At 37.2% G+C, this 18,613-nt stretch overlaps 1 protein-coding gene across 1 annotated transcript in view; it reads left to right on the top strand.

The window, feature by feature from the left end:
* Positions 1–18,613, top strand: part of CACNA1E (calcium voltage-gated channel subunit alpha1 E) — a gene marked incomplete at both ends in the record, with an annotated part of 378,714 nt that overhangs the window by 258,865 nt on the left and 101,236 nt on the right. Inside the window, 6 exons of the mRNA XM_081322491.1 lie at positions 1,074–1,205; positions 1,959–2,031; positions 5,845–5,962; positions 7,009–7,076; positions 10,191–10,288; positions 17,581–17,637. Coding sequence (XP_081178617.1) covers positions 1,074–1,205; positions 1,959–2,031; positions 5,845–5,962; positions 7,009–7,076; positions 10,191–10,288; positions 17,581–17,637 — 546 coding nt within the window. The remainder of the gene's footprint in view (positions 1–1,073; positions 1,206–1,958; positions 2,032–5,844; positions 5,963–7,008; positions 7,077–10,190; positions 10,289–17,580; positions 17,638–18,613) is intronic.

The following is an 18,613-nucleotide window of genomic DNA, read 5'->3' as shown; positions in this document are numbered from 1 at the left end:
CAATACCTGAGAATATCCTACAAAAATAATTAAGCAGTGGGTGTTTGAGCATTTAGAAACAAATAGGGTAATTATCAGAATCCAGTATGGATTTGTTAAAAACAAGTCACATCACACAAATCTTATTGCTTTCTTTGATGAGGTGACTAGATTAGTTGATTAAAAGAATGCTGTGGATGTAGTATATTTAGTCTCTAGGAATTGATAAGGCAGACCATAGTCTCCTTCTTGATGAAGTGGAAAAATGTGGGCTGGATGTTCCCACTATAAGATGGACTCACAACTTGACTGAACAACTACTGTATATCCAATATGTGATCCTTAATATGCCTCAGGATTATGCCTTTGACACAGTACTGTTCAACAAAATGGAGGAAAGGCTCAGGATTCAAAAGGATCTTGATAAATTTGAACATTGGGTACTATCCTACAAATGTTGTAAATTGTTGAGAAATTCAAGATTCTGCACTTAAGTAGGAAAAGCCATATCTAGAAAATACAAACAAGATAGGTAGTATCTGGCTTAGTAGTAGTATTTGCAGGACAGATCTGGGACTCTTGGTGCATCACAAGCTAAGAATGTTCTAGCAATGTATTGCAGCTGCCAAAAAAGTCACTACAATTTGGGCAGCATCAATAGAGTTTTAGTGTCAAAGTCACAGGGAGTGATAGTACCACTCTATGCTTCACCTGTCAGGCCACATCTGGAATACTGTATACAGTTCTTGGTTCCATAGTACAAAAAAGATGTTGAGGAACTGAAAAGAATGCAGAGAAGAACAACAAAGATGGTAAGGGGATTGGAGGCTAAATCCTCCAAAGAGCAGTTAAAGGAACTTGCTGTGTTTCTTTTAAAGGTGAGAGGATTAAGGGGAGGTATGATAGAAGTCTTCTGATTACATGAAGGGGTGTCATAGGCAAGAGGGGTTAGATATATTCTCTCTAGCTCCTCAGGGTAAGACAAGAACCAATGGAAAGAAACTTTACAGTGAGATATACTTGAAGTAAAGAGGAATTTCCTGATTGTGAGAACTGTTTTGGAAGCAGGCTATAACAACATCTGGATTTTCCAGGTATTGGGCTTCGTTGAGGAATTTGGTGGTCTCTCTGATGAGTTCTATGAAGTCTATTATCAGCCTGCTCTTCCTCCTTTTCCTCTTCATTGTAGTCTTTGCTCTACTTGGGATGCAGCTTTTTGGTGGCAGGTAAGTACATAACCAAAGAAAGCTTCTTTAACATGTCACCCAAAATACTAGATTTTTCCAAAAAGCTTCCATAACGTTTTCCAATAATGCTACTTAATGCTGCAGTACACTAGGAGAGCAATTGCTTATGGGCTTCTTGCAAGATATGAGGGCCTGGTTAAATTGATTTTGAAAAAATATTTCTTTTTTCTATTTTGCATATTTACTGCAAAAACATAATATGCAGTAGCTGTCACAGAAATAAGCATTTTAGCACTTTCAGCTGCTTTTTAAAAAATGGTTTGAAAGATTCGTAGCTCTTACTTCTGGGTTTGGAAATTTGTACACAATGGCAATTTGTTTGACTCCAGAGAAGTGGCAGAAGATCGAGATCATGCTTTCAGTGATAAGGAGATACAATTAAATATCTAAAACAGATCGCTGTTGCTCTCTATTGCTCTTCAAAGATAATTCCCAAATAATCTTTTCAGCTATATTTTTACTCTATATTACTCTTGCCCAAATTCTATTTTTATGCCATTCAGGGGCCATTTAGACTATCAGCTCCCTGCAGGAATCTAAATTAAAACATCCCAGCCAACGACTTTCATTTGAGCAAATCCAATAAAAGAAAGTCCATCATATTTCTGAATATATAGAATTAGAGAAAGAGACCAGAAGGTTAGATAATTCAACCTTTTGCTCTTTTTGTGGGATGAATAATAAAAAAATGTCCTAGCATTAATGTTCACATTTGTTTTCTTTTGTAAACAGATTTAATTTTATGGATGGCACCCCTTCGGCAAATTTTGATACCTTTCCTGCAGCCATCATGACAGTTTTCCAGGTATAACTCTGTGCTTTGCAACCTGGTGTTAGAAAAATTAAAAGCAACATATATGCTTTTATTATAGTAGTTTATTTTCATGGGGAGGCATAATATATCAGAAAGGTACTGCACTTAAAAATGATAATTAAATGTCAAAGTGCTGTCCCTTCCTCTTTGTTATTTGTAATGAAATATGATACATGTCCTGATTTTGTGCATTTTCCCGAACCTTATTGATAATAAGCAGTATGGATGCTATAGAGGGGAACCCACTAAGAATGGAAAGGCAGTTGGGAAGGATTGGGAGATCTGAGACTATGTCATCAAAATATTGTTTTGGAAGAAACATACATTTTTCTCCAGAACCAAACTATCATCCCACCTTTCCAAATCCAAAATAATGAGAATAGTTAAGTGTCAATTAACAGATGTGACATGTTTCAACAAATGATCCAAATATAGTGTTTTCTCCCCATCAGTCAACTTGGGAAAAAATAATAAAACATTGTAGCCTGGTTTACAGAACAAGCTAATCTATGGCTTGTTTAACTGTGGTTGTTGAACAATCCATAATGCCTAGCTGCAGATCATATGCTCTGCAAAGCCAATATCAAATCACATTATTGCTTAGTAAGATGTGTCAAATGTTAAGAAAACATTTAAATAAGAGGGAGCAAGATACAAGCCCTACATTGGATGAAATTGAAAGTGCAGATTTTAACTTATGAAGCCCTATATAGTTTGAAACCAATATACCTTTAAGACCACCTACTTCAACTAAAATCAATTTTTCCCTATAAGAACATCTCCAGAAAAATTACTTGTAGTTCCATGATACTGTGAAGTTGCAGGGATGAGGCTAGTAAGATATTTTTTTGTAATATTTATTTATCTTTAAACTTCTATGCCATCCATGTCACTGAAGTGACTCCAGGCAGCTTACAGTCATACAATAAAAAACCCTCAATTATGAAACCGTTCCCTGAAAAAACTATATTAAAAAGCTACATCAGTTCCAATGTTATTGCCCTTCTGGAAGCAAGTCAAAACAGAGCTGTTCCAGAGGGCTTTTAAAATTTAATTTATTGAAAGAACACCATAAATATGTTTTATAATATACTTTGTAATTGTTGTTTTATTATATTTTAGATACTGTATGCTTATACATTTTGTAATTATCTTTGTGTAACATGGAGAGTCATTTGATTGTGATGTCTTAGAAATCAAATCTGGACCCAGCTGTGTTAAATAACTTTCGTCCGGTCTCCAACCTTCGCTTTCTTGTGAAGGTTGTTGAGAGTGTGGTGGCGCATCAGCTCCCTCTGGTTCTGGATGAAGCGGATTATCTAGACCCGTACCAATCGGGTTTCAGGCCCGGGTACAGCACGGAGACGGCATTGGTCGCTCTGGTGAATGATCTCTGGAGGGCCCGGGACAGGGGATATTCCTCTGTCCTAGTTCTATTAGACCTCTCGGCGGCTTTCGATACCATCGACCATGGTATCCTGCTGCGGCGTCTCAGGGAATTGGGAGTGGGAGGCACAGTTCTTCGGTGGTTCTCCTCCTATCTCCTGGGACGCTCGCAGTCGGTGTTGGCAGGGGGGCAGAGGTCGACCCCAAGGTCTCTCATTTGTGGAGTTCCTCAGGGGTCGGTCCTCTCGCCTCTCCTGTTCAACATCTACATGAAACCGCTGGGTGAGATCATTCGTGGTTTTGGAGTTGGGTATCATCAGTACGCCGATGATACCCAGCTTTTCATTTCGACCCCAAACCACCCCAGTGATGCCCTCGACGTGATGTCCCATTGCCTGGAGGCGGTTCGGGTCTGGATGGGGAGGAACAGACTTCAGCTCAACCCTGACAAGACTGAGTGGCTGTGCATTCCGGCATCCCGGGACATTCAGAATATTCCACCTCTTTCTATGGGGGGTGAGTTTTTGCCCCCCGTAGATAGGGCTCGCAACTTGGGAGTCCTCCTAGATTCACGGCTTACTCTGGAAGACCATATAGTGGCCGTGACTAGGGGGGCTTTCGCCCAGGTTCGCCTGGTGCGCCAGTTGGGGCCCTATCTGGACCGGGATGCCCTGTGTATGGTCACTCATGCGCCCGTGACCTCTCGTCTGGACTACTGCAATGCTCTCTACATGGGGCTTCCCTTGAAGACCACTCGAAGGCTCCAACTGGTACAGAATGCAGCCGCGAGAGTTGTCTTGGGAGTTTCCCGGTACTCCCATGTTACACCTTTGCTCCGCGAGCTGCATTGGTTGCCAGTTGTCTTCCGAGTGAGATTCAAGGTTCTGGTAATGGTTTTTAAGTCCCTACATGGCATGGGTCCGGAGTACCTCAGGGAACACCTGCTGCCGGCGTCAACTTCCCTCCGCCCTGTGCGTTCCCACAGAGAGGGCCTCCTCAGGGTGCCTCCAGTCAGAGAATGTCGGATGGTGGCCCCCAGGGGGAGGGCCTTCTCTGTGGGCGCTCCGGCTTTATGGAACCAGCTGCCGGTCGAGCTCCGGATGGCACCGGACCTTCGCTCCTTCCAACGCGGTCTGAAGACCCATTTATTTGAACAAGCTGGCCTGGCCTGATGGGGGATGTTAGGTTTTTTAATGGGTTTTTTATATTGTTATTGTCTTTATCTGGGCTATTATTTAATCCTTTTTAATTTTTGTATTCTCTTTTTATATGTGCCCTGTTCACCGCCCTGAGTCCTTCGGGAGAAGGGCGGTATATAAATATAATAAAATAAAAAAAATAAAAATAAATCAGTTCAACAATCAGTCAGTACTGAGTGGGTACAAAAGCAGTGTGGACTTTAAGCTAATTGCATAGGACTCAAATACAACTCCCAAGATTGGGTTCAACTCCTTTTCGTGTTTCATTTTCTTTCTGTCAGGCAAAGATAACAAAATTCTTTATAAAGTTAGCCTCTACAGCACCATTTAATAAAAATACCCACATGATTTAATAATTAAATAAAACTGAATTGTAATAGCAAGAATTAGAATTCACAGGTGGACAATTACATATATTTAATCAGACCAGCTGAAAACTTAAAAAATATTTTATTTTTTCAATATATGAAATCTAGATTCCACTTTATACTTACGGTATATACATAATTAAAATTGCAAATCATCATACAATAAAAAGGAAAAACTAAGAAGCGTAGTAAACTATTTCTCATCACAAAATGTTTTTTAAACTTTTTGTTGTTCATTTCTTTTAACATTCTACTGTATCAACATACCTAATCATATGTCAGTTCTTCAAGTTATTGTCAAATTCATCTGTTACCAATACAATTCTTCATTCCTTAATAACAATTCACCAATTTTTTTTAACCTTCCACTCCCCATCACTACACTGTCCTAGCCTTTTCTTATTTATACAAAGTCTGGGAATGGGCAGCATAAAAATGAAATTAAATGAAGATTTGAGTTCTGAGATGTTCTTATTGTCAAAGTTTCCACTTGTATTTTTAACTATAAATAACTATAACTGTAACTATAACAACTAACATATTAATTATAAGGCATCTCTGGTTAATTTTTTAAAAAATGAACTCTTCACCAGAACTGGGGGGGAAATAACTTTTTGTGTTTTATAATTTAGTATTAGTAATCTGCCTATGCCAGTAGCACTCCTGCTTAAGGAATTGGACTATTATATGGGAGTCCTTAGCCAATGGAATTAACTATATGTGTTTCACCCTCTTTTGGCCTGTCCTATCTTGAAGGGTGTTATGAGATAAAATGAACGGAGATCCCTCTGAAAGCTCCCTTGAACTTCGGAGGAGAGGTGGAATAGAAATCAAATCAACTGTTTGTTTAGATATTAACAGGTGAAGATTGGAATGAAGTGATGTACAATGGAATTCGCTCTCAAGGTGGTGTCAGCTCAGGAATGTGGTCGTCCATCTACTTCATAGTCCTGACATTATTTGGAAACTGTATCCTTCTTAATGTATTGTTCTGAAATATAAGTTATAACATTTGACCATGGAAAGTAGTAATGGGAGCACTCCTGTTAACACCCGTAAAACTCATCATTTAGGGTATCTCCACACTTAACATTTGTCAGTCCTGAATTGATTCTGTGCCACTGTGTTCCCACATTATCATCTCCATTCAGCAGACTTCCTATTTCAGTACTCAATAGTTTTAATAATTGAAATATTAGTGCTCCATGCAACTTGGGAGCCTTGCCTCTTGGCTTCTCGGCTCTCCCTACTTTTCTCAAGAAATTGTGTTACTATACATCAAACTAGCACCTCACAGTTGGTTTTGATAGCTCATGTTGCTTAACCCCTTTTCTTTTAAAAAGCACTAGACTCAATACTTGGATGGAGAAGTGGCACACTGGTTGGATTACTTTTTTGTACTCCTTTTTTAATTTATTGTTTTTTATTATAACAATCTTTGGTGCTTGATAAAGAGCATGTTGTCTGGGTTCCTATATTTAAAAACAATCAGTAATGATTAATTTCCATAATTCCATAATCAATATAATCAATAAATTAATAGTATATTTCTTTGATCTTCTCTTCTTCTAGTAGTATTTTCCTTTGTCAACATCAAACAAATATAATTCTTAATATTTTAGATACATACAAGATTGTACTCTTTTATTGGCTAACTAACTTGCCTGATGTTCTCCAAGTTTCAAGGTTGTCATAGTGAGAATACATGCAACTAGTTTTAGGCTGCTTCACAGGATTTAGAAGGTACAAAGATGACATGTTCATCTTTGTACCTCTTGGCCTAAAAATCAGTGGGACATCACTCTTTTTCCTTAGGCCATTTTTTTGATTGAAATTTTTATCCATGCTCTATTTTCTTTTCCTCATCAAATTATTGTTTAGGTATTGTTTAGATTAGAAAGCTACAACCCTTCCTACTTGAATAAGTAGTAAATTTCTGCATGGCAGGTTGATTCTGCATTATGTCTATCTAGTTACTTTAATGTGAAGTTTCATTCATCCCTCAACTATTCTAGATACCCTACTTAATGTATTCTTGGCCATCGCTGTGGACAACCTAGCGAATGCACAGGAACTGACAAAGGTAATAAAAATATTTTAGCATTAACAATCTACTGTATCTTAATAATATAAAAGTCAGTGTATTCTTAATCATGATTATATCATTTTGATAGGATATAATTTTAAACCTGATTTATCTGACTTAAATTTTAAGGAGACAGACTGTCATGAGTTTAACCTTGACATGTATAGCATTAATATAAAATAAAAGATCTTTTTCAGCCAACACAAGGAACTTTTTATCAGTAATAAGGAGTCCTATTCTACTCAAGCATATTTGGAATTTAGGAACTGGAGTTTAGTAATAATGGCTTTAAGAATAACTGAATAACAGAGTTGGAAGGGACCTTGGAGGTCTTCTAGTTCTACCCCTGCTCAGACAGAACACCCTATACTATTTCAGACAAGTGATTGTCCAATATCTTCTTAAAAACCTCTACTGTTGGAGCACCCACAACTTCTGGAGGCAAGTTGTTCTATTGATTAACTGTTCTAACTGTCAGGAAATTTCTCCTTAGTTCTAGGTTGCTTCTCTCCTTAATTAATTTTCATCCATTGCTTCTTGTCCTGTCTTCAGGTGCTTTGGAGAATATATTGACCCCTCTTCTAGAATAGGGAGAAGACTTCACTTCTCCAGACTTTTCATCTTTCTATAGTAGTTATCACCTTAATAGTTTGCAAAACAATAAAAATAATCCAATTATCTAAATGAAGAGAATTGCACAATCAAGAGGCAAACAAAAAAGTAAGCAATGCTAATTAAACTGGTAACTAAAATGTTTTAAACTTCTGAAGAACAGGTACCAATCATGTATGAGACATATCCTTAGAATCTGCCTTCTCCCATTACTTAATATTTTCCCCATTGATTTTATTTGAATAGCTTTTGTCAGTTTCTTCTACAAATAGGCAAAAGCTCTTTTCATTTCAGCTAGGCCTACATCCTTCCTATTCAGATTACTTAGTTCATAGATATAATCATTCTTTCTCATTACAATCATCAGAGTTTATTATAGTTATCTCTTTAATAGCTCAGCATCACAAATCTCACTCATTTTTCTGCAGTTTGCCTGTTGATTTTGTGCAATTATTAAATTACAGTTATAAATTGGAATCATGCCTAGAAGAGTTTCACTAGAAATTGTGCTTTTACTATCCATGTTATTAGAAAATATGCAGTGAGTCAAGTTAAAAAGCTGCAACTACTGCTGCTTTCATAATGATGTTTTGATAGAAATAGAAATATAACGCTAATTTCTGGTCCAGCTGCATTAATCATTTGTACCAGTGTTTTTTTTTTAAAAGAAAAAGGTGCCGGAACTCACACATGTCATACAACCCGCCTTGCCTACCCTACAAGGTTCTATCCAAAAAAGGTGCCGGAACTCCGTTCTGAGCGTTCTGTGAGGAAAAAAGCCCTGATTTGTACTATAAGGATGTTAAGCAGACCCTCTACTAGAGACAAACCTCAGTCACAATCAGTGGGAATGAAACAGAACAGAATCTATTTTTTCTGATTTGCCTCTAGGTCAGATAAATATGCATCTCAAAATGAAGATGAAATGAAATGAAAAAGACCTGTGATATTTTATATAAGTAATTCATTAAAGTATTACTTATCATTGTTATTTATTATTCAAATTTACATCTCACCAGACTGTTAAAAGAGAATCAGTGAATATTTACAAGGAATATTTACAATCTTCTCCATCTTCAGGAGAATATTGGATAGCCATTTGTCTGGGATGCAATAAGGTCTCCTGCCTTGGGTGGGGGGGCAGGGGGGGCGGGGAGGGTGGATTAGAAGACCTCCAAAGTCCCTTCCATTCCCATGATTTAAAGATTTAAACTGGTATGCATTGGAAATGGGCTGTAAATATACCATTTCTCATGGTATAATGTCACAGTCTTGGAAAAGCTCCTATATAAGACATCATTTGAAAATTACATGCAAAATACTATGAAGAGTTTAGAGGATGAGCAGACTATAATATTTAATACTACAAATAGTGTTGTTATTAAACATAGCAATTTTATAGATGAAATCCACATGCAAGGGCATCACTGGTTTATATTCAAGGACTACAGGATATTTTCCCACTTCTTGTAAAGTCTCACTGCATTTTACAGGGAAATCCCCATTTCAACTGTTTTTGCTATTTTTGTTATTAAATTTATTTACCTCTCATCTTACAGTTTGAGGCAGCTCTGAGTGACTATGATCCATTAAGCCAGGAGACAGACTGTAATTTTGAATCAATTGAATGGGGAAAGCATTATTTTATATGTACACTTAAATCAAATAAATCAAATATCTTTATTGCAGTCTTTGACCAGTCTTGATGATGCATATTTTGATTATTTCTTTTTTAATTTTGGGTAGCAGTATTAAGATACTCTGCTTTGATTGCAGGAAAACTGGATATAAACGTAAAAATGAATAATAGCAGCGGTGATAATTTTACAGATATATTGTCCAATTGGAAGCAGAACTGCCATTGCTAAGCAATGTGATCATAAACAAAGTGTCATGCAACCATTCTGCTTAGCAATAGCAATTTTGGCAATTCTGGTTGCCTTCATTAAGCAAATCACCTTTAAGCAAGAACATCCCATAATTGTGTTTTGCAATGTCCTCCTGGCTTCCTCGTTGAATCTGCTTGATGGAAGCTGGCAAAGAAGATCACCAATGATGAAAACATGACCGTGGGTGCTGCAATGTCTTAATTTTGACCTGGATGCTAAGGGATCACATGACTGCAGGGGACATTGTGATGGCTGGAACTCCAAAGAGTAGTCATACGTTACCACTCATTCTGCACCAAACCAAGTTTGAAAAGTCACTGAAAGAGTGGTTATAAACTGAGGACTACATGTAGATTGGATATATGTTTTATAGATCTTTGAAGCATTGCAGTAGTCTGAATAAATGAGTTTTCCAATAGGGATGTTTATGCACTGTATAGTATAGGTATGTCCTACAGATGACCAAAGCCCATGTACCTTTCTTACCCATGATCTCAAGCATATTTAAAATGGTAATGCAAACCTCACTATTGTAACTTGAGATCATTCATTCATTCAAAGTACTACAACTTTTTCTCCTATTTAACCAGTGTCTTTGCCTTTTATTTAGGATGAGCAGGAGGAAGAAGAGGCTTTCAATCAAAAGCATGCTCTGCAGAAAGCCAAAGAAGTCAGTCCAATGTCTGCTCCCAACATGCCTGCTATAGAGTGAGTTGCCAGTCTCATTCATCATGGGCCACATTACCTTACATCCCCAAACTAGCTATAGTCATAACTCAAAGAAAGAAAGAGTAGAACATAATCTATAAGATTGAGAAAATATGAAATAAGTTATAATGTTTGCTTGGCATATGGAAATTTCCAAGGACAATCTTTAGAAGTTTCTAGCAGAAAAACCATGCACCAGTAGAGTTATTGCGAAGCTAGGTGAATCAGTGGCTTGACTCTATATTAAATAGTTTCTTATTCATGAAGGCAATTAAACTTTACTTTTTAGAAGTCCAGACAAAGATGGAAAAAATATTTCCAGCTATTTGATATTGATGATTTTTTTTCTTTTCAAGTAAGTTAAATCATTCAATCTCTTTCAGCCCCCTCAATCAAAACTGCTGGTGCTGTTTCCATTAATATTTTCAGCAGATTTTTTATAAATGCTTACACTAGTGAAGTCTGTACTCAAGTGGTAGAAAAATGAAGAACAAAAGAGAGGATACAGTTGCTTCCTATCAAGCAACTGTAACATCTACCAAATTTCTCATGATCGTCAATAATACTAATAATACTACTAGTAATTTGCAAAAATATTGCCAGACTCCCTCCTTCTTTTTTTCAGGGAAAGTTTTTGAGAAGGTAGATGGGCAGAGGGTTGCAGATGGATGGATTATCTGGATCCATTCCAGTGTGGATTCAATTGTCGGAAATGGATGGAAGCTATATTGGTCAGTCTTATGGATGACCTGTGGTAGGCTTAGATGGGGAGAATGTACCCCTCTTTGTACAATAGTAGAGTTTGAGATAGTCAGCCATGAAGGTGTCTCTTTCGACCACCTGTAAGGATTGGCAGAGATATTATTTTATAGTGTTTCTCTTCCTCCCTTAATAGTGGACTCTAACTGAAGAGAGAAGAGGAAAGAGATGTCTGCACCATTGGAAATTTCTTGAGGGGTACACCAGGAATCTCCTCTCCCTCACTGTTTTTTATATCTACATAAAAATTTTGGGAGAGCTCATCTGCAAGTTAGGAGTGAAATCATTAATGACATACTCCAAACTGAGCAGTGGAAGTGGTGGAAAGTTGTCCCGATACCCAGAAATATGAGGGGCTGAGTAGGACAGAACAGGCTTCGGATGAACCCCAGAAGCCCTTGGGGTACAAGCTTCCTTCATCTTTACCTCCTGATGTGGGAGGGGCACTATAGCTAAGCAAGCAGAAATGTATTTCTGACTCCAGCTAGTACAATTGGTGGACTTCTTGTTCAGGAGAGTATTTTCCAGTTTTGGCTAACACACAATTACAGCCTTTCCCAAACCAGGAAACAGTGGCAATGGTAATATACGCCCTTTGTTACCTTACACTTAGCAGTTTGCTCCACATAAACCCACACTTTCAGATGCTTCAGTTGGTCCATAATCAATCTGCCTGCTTATTGACTGGTCAATATAACTTTACCGTTAAAGTATCACCAATTACGCAGGAGTTGCAGGTTCCTATAGCAAAGAATCTAGCTGATCTAACGTAAGCAAAAAAGGCAGGGTAAGGGTCAAGGTCGAGGGTACAAAGAAAAAGATTTTCTCAATGATGCATGTACTCCTTGATTTGTGACTATTCGTTTTACAACCATTCAAAGTTAACAACACTGAAAAAAGTGACTTATGACCATTCCTTGCACTTACGACCATTGCAACATCCCTATGACCCCCATACTCAGAATTTGGGCACTTGGTAATCAGCATATATTTACAATGGTTACAGTACCTCTGCAGTTAATCACTGCAGTTGATAAGTTAACAACCTGCATGTTAAGTGAATCTGGCTTCCCCATTAACTTTGCTTGTCAGAAGGTCGCAAACAGTGATCACATGATCTTGGGACACAACAACAGTCATAAATATGAACCAGTTGTCAAGCATTTCAATTTTGATCATGGGGATGCTAGAAAGGTTGTAACTGTGAAAAACAGTCATAAATTACTTTTTTCAGTGTCATTGTAACTTTGAATGGCCACTAAAGGAACTGTTGTAAGTAGAGGATTACCTGTATAAACTACCTAGAGTCCTAGGAGAAAGAAACGTAAAACGTATAAACGTATAAAATTGAGAACCGTTTATCATTCAGTGAACTCAGTAGAAAATTCAAGATAGGGAAAAGGAAGAAACATCTACACAGTGTTTTCTTTAAAAAGTTATTAATTTGCTAACATGAGAAGCAGTGATCCTTAACTTAGACACGTTGGGTGGCTTTAAGAGGAGAATAAGATAAGATAAGATAAGATAAGATAAGATAAGATAAGATAAGATAAGATAAGATAAGATAAGATAAGATAAGATAAGATAAGATAAGATAAGATAAGATAAGATAAGATAATCTTTACTGTCATTTTTTACTGTGGGCACAATGGCACACATCAAAAATGAAATATAGTTGCCCATTCTCAAAGTGAAACACATACATGACACACACCTAAAACATACTATAAACAACACCCCTACATATACATAACAATAAAATATTAAATACTGTCCATCTTGAATATATAACGGAAGGAGGAAGCCTGAGAGTTCACAAGGTTAATGCTGTATGGAATGAAACTATGGTTGAATCTGGATATTCTGCTATGGATACCATGAAGCCTCCTCCCAGAAGGTAACAAGGAAAACAGGTTGTGAAGAGGATGAGTAGTGTCCCAGATAATCTTATGGACCCTGTTCAAACAACGCTTCTGTGCTATGTCCTGGATGGGAGGGAGGGAACTGCCAATGATCTTTTCAGCCATCCTCACTGCTCTCTGCCCCACCTTCCTGTCTGAAGCAGTGATGTTTCCAAACCACACAGTGATGCTGTATGACAGGATGCTCTCAATTGTCCCCCTGTAGAAAGTGGTCAGGACAGGGGAAGGAAGATGTGCTTTTCTCATGCAACGCAGAAAGTGCAGGCGCTGCTGTGCCCACTTCACCCGTTTCTCACTGTTGAGTAACCAAGCCAGCTTACTCGTTAGCTGCAAACCGAGGAATAAGAAACAATACAAGTAATCCTTGACTTACAATCCCAGTTGGGACCAGACCTTCTGTTGATAAGTGATGTGTTCATTGAGTGACTTGCACCTGATTTTGTAACCTGTTTTGCTTCAGTCGTTACGCAAATCTGGCTTACCCATTGACTTTGCCTGTCAGAAGCCACCTGGGAAGGCCACAAAGGGTGGCCATGTGACCTCAGGATGCTGCAAATGTCAAAAATGCATGTCAGGTTGCCAAGCATCTGAATTGTAGTCATGTAATGATAGGATGCTATAATGGCCATAAGTGCAAGGACCACTCATGTGTCACTTTTTTCAGTATCATATTATGTCCAGTATTTGAAGTAGTGGTTAAGGCATCAGAATGGAAACCGGGAGAGCCTGAGTTATAATCCTGACTTAAGCATAAAACAAGCTGGGTTAAGTTACTTTCTCTCAGCCCTAGGAAGCAGGCAATGCAAAGTACTTCTGAGAATGCTGCCATGAAAATTGCAGAGCCTAGTCCAGGCAGTCGCCAGGAGCAAAAACAGTCTTGAAGGAACAGCAACAATAAAAAAGCTACTGAGGAACATGAGGGAGATGCTAGTACACTAATAAGATAGGTTACTATCAAATGTTTTTAAAACAATTGAGTAAATATTAAGAGCTCAAACTGAACCATAAAGTAAAAGTCAGTAATTTGATCCATAAAAATGTAGAATTAAAAAAACCTTTAAATAAATTAAAGCTGAGTAGCCACAAAAGTTCTCAGAGAGAGATTTCATATGGCATGAGGTCACAAGTGAAAAAGGTTTACCCTTGCTGCCCATCAATCAGACCAACCTTAATTTTGGGCAGAAAACAGAATCTCTGGGGATGATCTTACATCCTGATTATACATAGATGGGGGCATGTTGTCCTTCAAAAATTTAGTCATATGTTGTAGAGGACACCCATGTTTCAGAACTTTAAAAGTAAATATCTAATTTCTCCAAGAGGAAGTTATTTCCCCCCAGATAATTTTCTATGAATCAGAGTGGTGTTTGTTGGGGTTCTGTTACATTTACTGAAAAGAACAGACGGTCTATGAAAAGAAATGAATGAGGTGGAAATTCCTTGTTTTATGAAGTCCATTCTATCATAATGCACCAAACTTTTCCTTCTTTACTTTCCTCTCTACCCAGTACTTCTCCTTCCTTCCTTCCTTCCTTCCTTCCTTCCTCCCTCCCTCCCTCCCTCCCTCCCTCCCTCCCTCTCTTCCTTCTGTTTCTGCTGAAAAAAAGTGGGGAAAATATGTACTGTGTGCGTAGAGTGGTTCTGTGTGTGAGAGTGGTTTGTATATGACACAAATAGAACTATTGGTATATGCTAATGAGGGTTTAGTTAATGTTATAAATTTTATAGCTTATGTTGCAGACAATTAATAGTTATTGAGATAATTAAGATTTGTATGTTTCTCATATCCTTCAAATATGTGGTCTATAGTAGGTATAAATGCATCATGCATATGCACATATTTATACATATATCTTAAGCTATATATATTGACTATCCAGAATTTGTTTGTTTATTTGTTTGTTTAGTAAATTTATATAGCCATCCATCTCATGTATGTGACTCTCAGCAGCATACAAGGTTAAATAATTGATTTCAGCTGAGAGATTTATCCTGAGGACATCCAAAGAGATCTGTATAATTGCCCCATTAAGCTACAATTCCTGTATATTTTTATATTTTCCAACAAGATTTAACTAGTCCATTAGCGTTTGACTTTCCTACCTTGACCTTTTTCTCATTACTCCTGGTCCTTTTCCACCACAGTCTCATTCCATTCCCATGAGAACTTTTTTCTTGTGGAGCAATTTTTTGTGAAATATCTGGGAGGGCCTCATTTGAACCAATTCTTATTTTCTACGTACTATGTCAATGGAGACTACCTTGAACAAGCCTTTCTGACCTTGTCACCTGCTTTGAGTGGGTTTTACACATTCCATTTTCCATGCACAGAAAGACATGGCATAAAACTACAAGTTACCTTTATGCCTTTAGAAGAAGGAATGACAGAACCTAGGAGTGGAGTGAAAAACCTAGAATTCATAAGTAGCCGCAAAAGAACAAAATCCAACCATTGACCCTTATCTAATTCTAAGCAGGTGCTAACTATTAGTCAAGAAGATTCCCATGCATAGGTTTTTAGCAATAAATCAATTTAATTGAACCTTAACCTGTAGATCTGGTCTTTCCTACCAGACAATGCCATAGTATTATATAATTACTGATAGTACATGCTACTGATAGAGCACTGGCATTATTTATTTTATTTTTATTTATTTTAATTCCATTTATATCCCGCCCTTCTCCGAAGACTCAGGGCGGCTTACAAGCTTAGCAGTAGCCTTCATTCTATGTATATGCCTGCTTATTAGGGCTTTCACACACACCCCAAGCGGCATTATTACAAAGTCAGCTTAATTGCCCCCAACAATCTGGGTCCTCATTTTACCTACCTCAGAAGGATGGAAGGCTGAGTCAACCTTGAGCCTGGTGGGATGCGAACCTGCACTAATTGCAGGCAGCTGGTGTTACTTAAGGAGGCATTAATTTATCAATACATTATTCATTGATTAATACCTGATTGACATTCTTTTTGTTGCTTTAATTATTTATATTATTTTAAATCAATTACTAATAATTTTATAGATAGTACAAATACAGAGAATTGTATACAAAATTATGTTCTACTTTATTTAAAGTCTTATCTCAAAACAGACACAAACACAGTATATCTACAGTTCATTAATAAGCAGATGAATCTCCCTGGATTTTTATTTGCATGTTTAAGAGTTATTTTTAATTCATAAAATTATTATGATTTCTGGCCCTGCCTTCCATTTTTCATGCTTCTGCAATATTTTAAGAATATAAAAGACCTGGGGGAGGCATAACATAGACTAGAAAAAAGTATGTTGCTTCAGAGGTTGTACTGAATTTTTTCCCCATTTATGTTGTACTGCTCTTGTAACTTTCATGATGTACAAAATGAGCCTAAATATATTTTTATTTATTTTTATTTCAGCTTTTCTGTTAGGCAACTCCTACATTTGATTGTGCACACAGTTGAAAATTCTGCTGAAGATTCAATATTCACAATGTCTCCTAATACTCCTCTGTAACTACATTTCAGAGGAAGCTCAAAAATAGTGCAATCTATCTTTTTTACTACTATATTTAAAAATAAATTGAAGAAAAAGCTCCTAGTTAGTTGTTGGCTATAATGGAGGTTGATCAAACAACCCAGAAAAAACAATGACATCATTTTTATTTTATTGCCAAGAAAACTCACCAGGAGGTAAACTTGACTTAAGGGGATCATTACTTTCATTATGTATCTCTGCCTAATATAGTAGTGATAGTCCTAAAAGCAATGCCAGAAACTGACCTCAGATCTCTGCAGTTTGAGGCAAAAAACTTTGTGCTATTATTATCTCAGCACCAAATGTTGGCATTTTGTTATTATTATTTATTAGATTTAATATAGTCATCCACTCAAATGGACTCTGGGTGGCTTACAAAATATAATTAAGAATTAAAAGAATTAAAAACATAAAATAAAACAAGACACAACAAACTAAAAACAACACAACCTGCTTCAGGAGGGGAAAAACCACACAGTCTAGTTTCCCATAATGTTTTGACCTTTTGCTGCATATTCAATACTCAGTTTAGTTCTTTGATCTATCTGGCCTGGACTGAGGGGTTTTAAGTTTTTAAACTTTGTTTTAATTTGTTGGGCTATTAATTAATTTAATTCATTTTAATTCTATTTCTATTTCAACTTTTATATTGTCTTTTAAATTTTGCCCTGTAAACCGCCCTGAGTCCTTCGGGAATAGGGCAGTATATAAAAATAAATAAATAAATAAATAAATAAATAAATAAATAAATAAATAAATAAATAAATAAATAAATAAATAAATAAATAATAAAATAATTATCTATGTATTTCATCTCTTGTATACAAGTATCATTCTTAGCTGTGAAAAATACGTATTCCAAACTCATAGACATTGGCTTGTATTTAATGTTCACTATGAAAGTAATGGATTAGGACTGATCAGTGTTTATTTGCTTAACAAATTTATATAGCCACCCATTTCACCAGAAGTGACTTTATGCACAAGTGTTAAGATTTCTTTGCTTTTCTGCTTGTGCATTATGTGGGATTCTGAGTGCTGGGACCATTAGTGACATTGCAGTGGACTGAATGCATTCATTTTCCTTCCCCAGAAGAGACAGAAGGAGGAGACACCACATGTCGATGTGGGAACCACGTACCAGTAATCTGTATGTGTGCATGTGATTGCTTGTTGTGAAAGGTTATATGTGTGTATGTGATAGACTCCTGCTACTGAGTTCAAGTATGTGTTCTTTCATGTTTATGTTGTAAGTATGGATGGATGTCTCAATCTAGTAGTGTTTATGTGCGTATAATCTGAATAGCTATAAATTCAGCGTGGGTCTACAATCTGTATGTATTATACAAGTATGAGAATATGTTTTATGTATGTTTGCAGAGTATGCTTCTGTGTATGAAAGAGGTCTGTGAACCAACTTAAGCTGTATTGTAGCAACTACACTGTTGTGTGTGTGTAAACAGTCCAGTAAATTGAGTGTGTATTCAAATTGTTCATGTGAGAATGTATGTATGTTGGTGTATTGTGTGTTTGCTTACCAATATGTTAGACGTGTGTCTTTTTATTCCTGTATCCATATGTCTGTTCATAAAGTTATGGTATACAATTTTATAAGATCACCAAAAACCCCTTGGAACATTCAATGCCACAGCCAAACACTTCCACAGCAGCATCTACAACTTGCAGTTCCTTCTTAAAGCTGTTAGATTAAATGAGATACAAAAGTAGAGATGTTGCATGTTAACAGACAATTTCCCTAGCAACTGAGAAGAGCAGCTTTCTTAGTTATCCAACCCTGTATAGGTTCATTCAGTAAATCACCCTTTGTGCCAAGAGGACTTACTTTCAAAACAGTGGGTTATGGGCTGCAGCCTCAGGTGACAGAATGAATCCAAGAATTGAGAGGAGAACCTAAGCACTGCCAGGCTGTAAATATGGGGTTGGTGGGGCCCTGGATCAGCCTGGATGCATTTGCTTCACCCTGGCACTGAGCTGAATGGGACTTGGTACCGCATGCCTCCCCTACTGCTATTTCTTCCTGAGCCCCCTGCATGTACTTCTTTGGGTCCATCTTCCCTCCTTAGGCTGTTGGTGAATCGCCACCCTTTCAGAGTAGTAAAGGAAAT

This window comes from Vipera berus (assembly GCF_964194415.1).
Source record: "Vipera berus genome assembly, chromosome: 3".
NCBI lineage: Eukaryota > Metazoa > Chordata > Lepidosauria > Squamata > Viperidae > Vipera > Vipera berus.
This window is presented reverse-complemented; position numbering and strand designations above follow the sequence as displayed.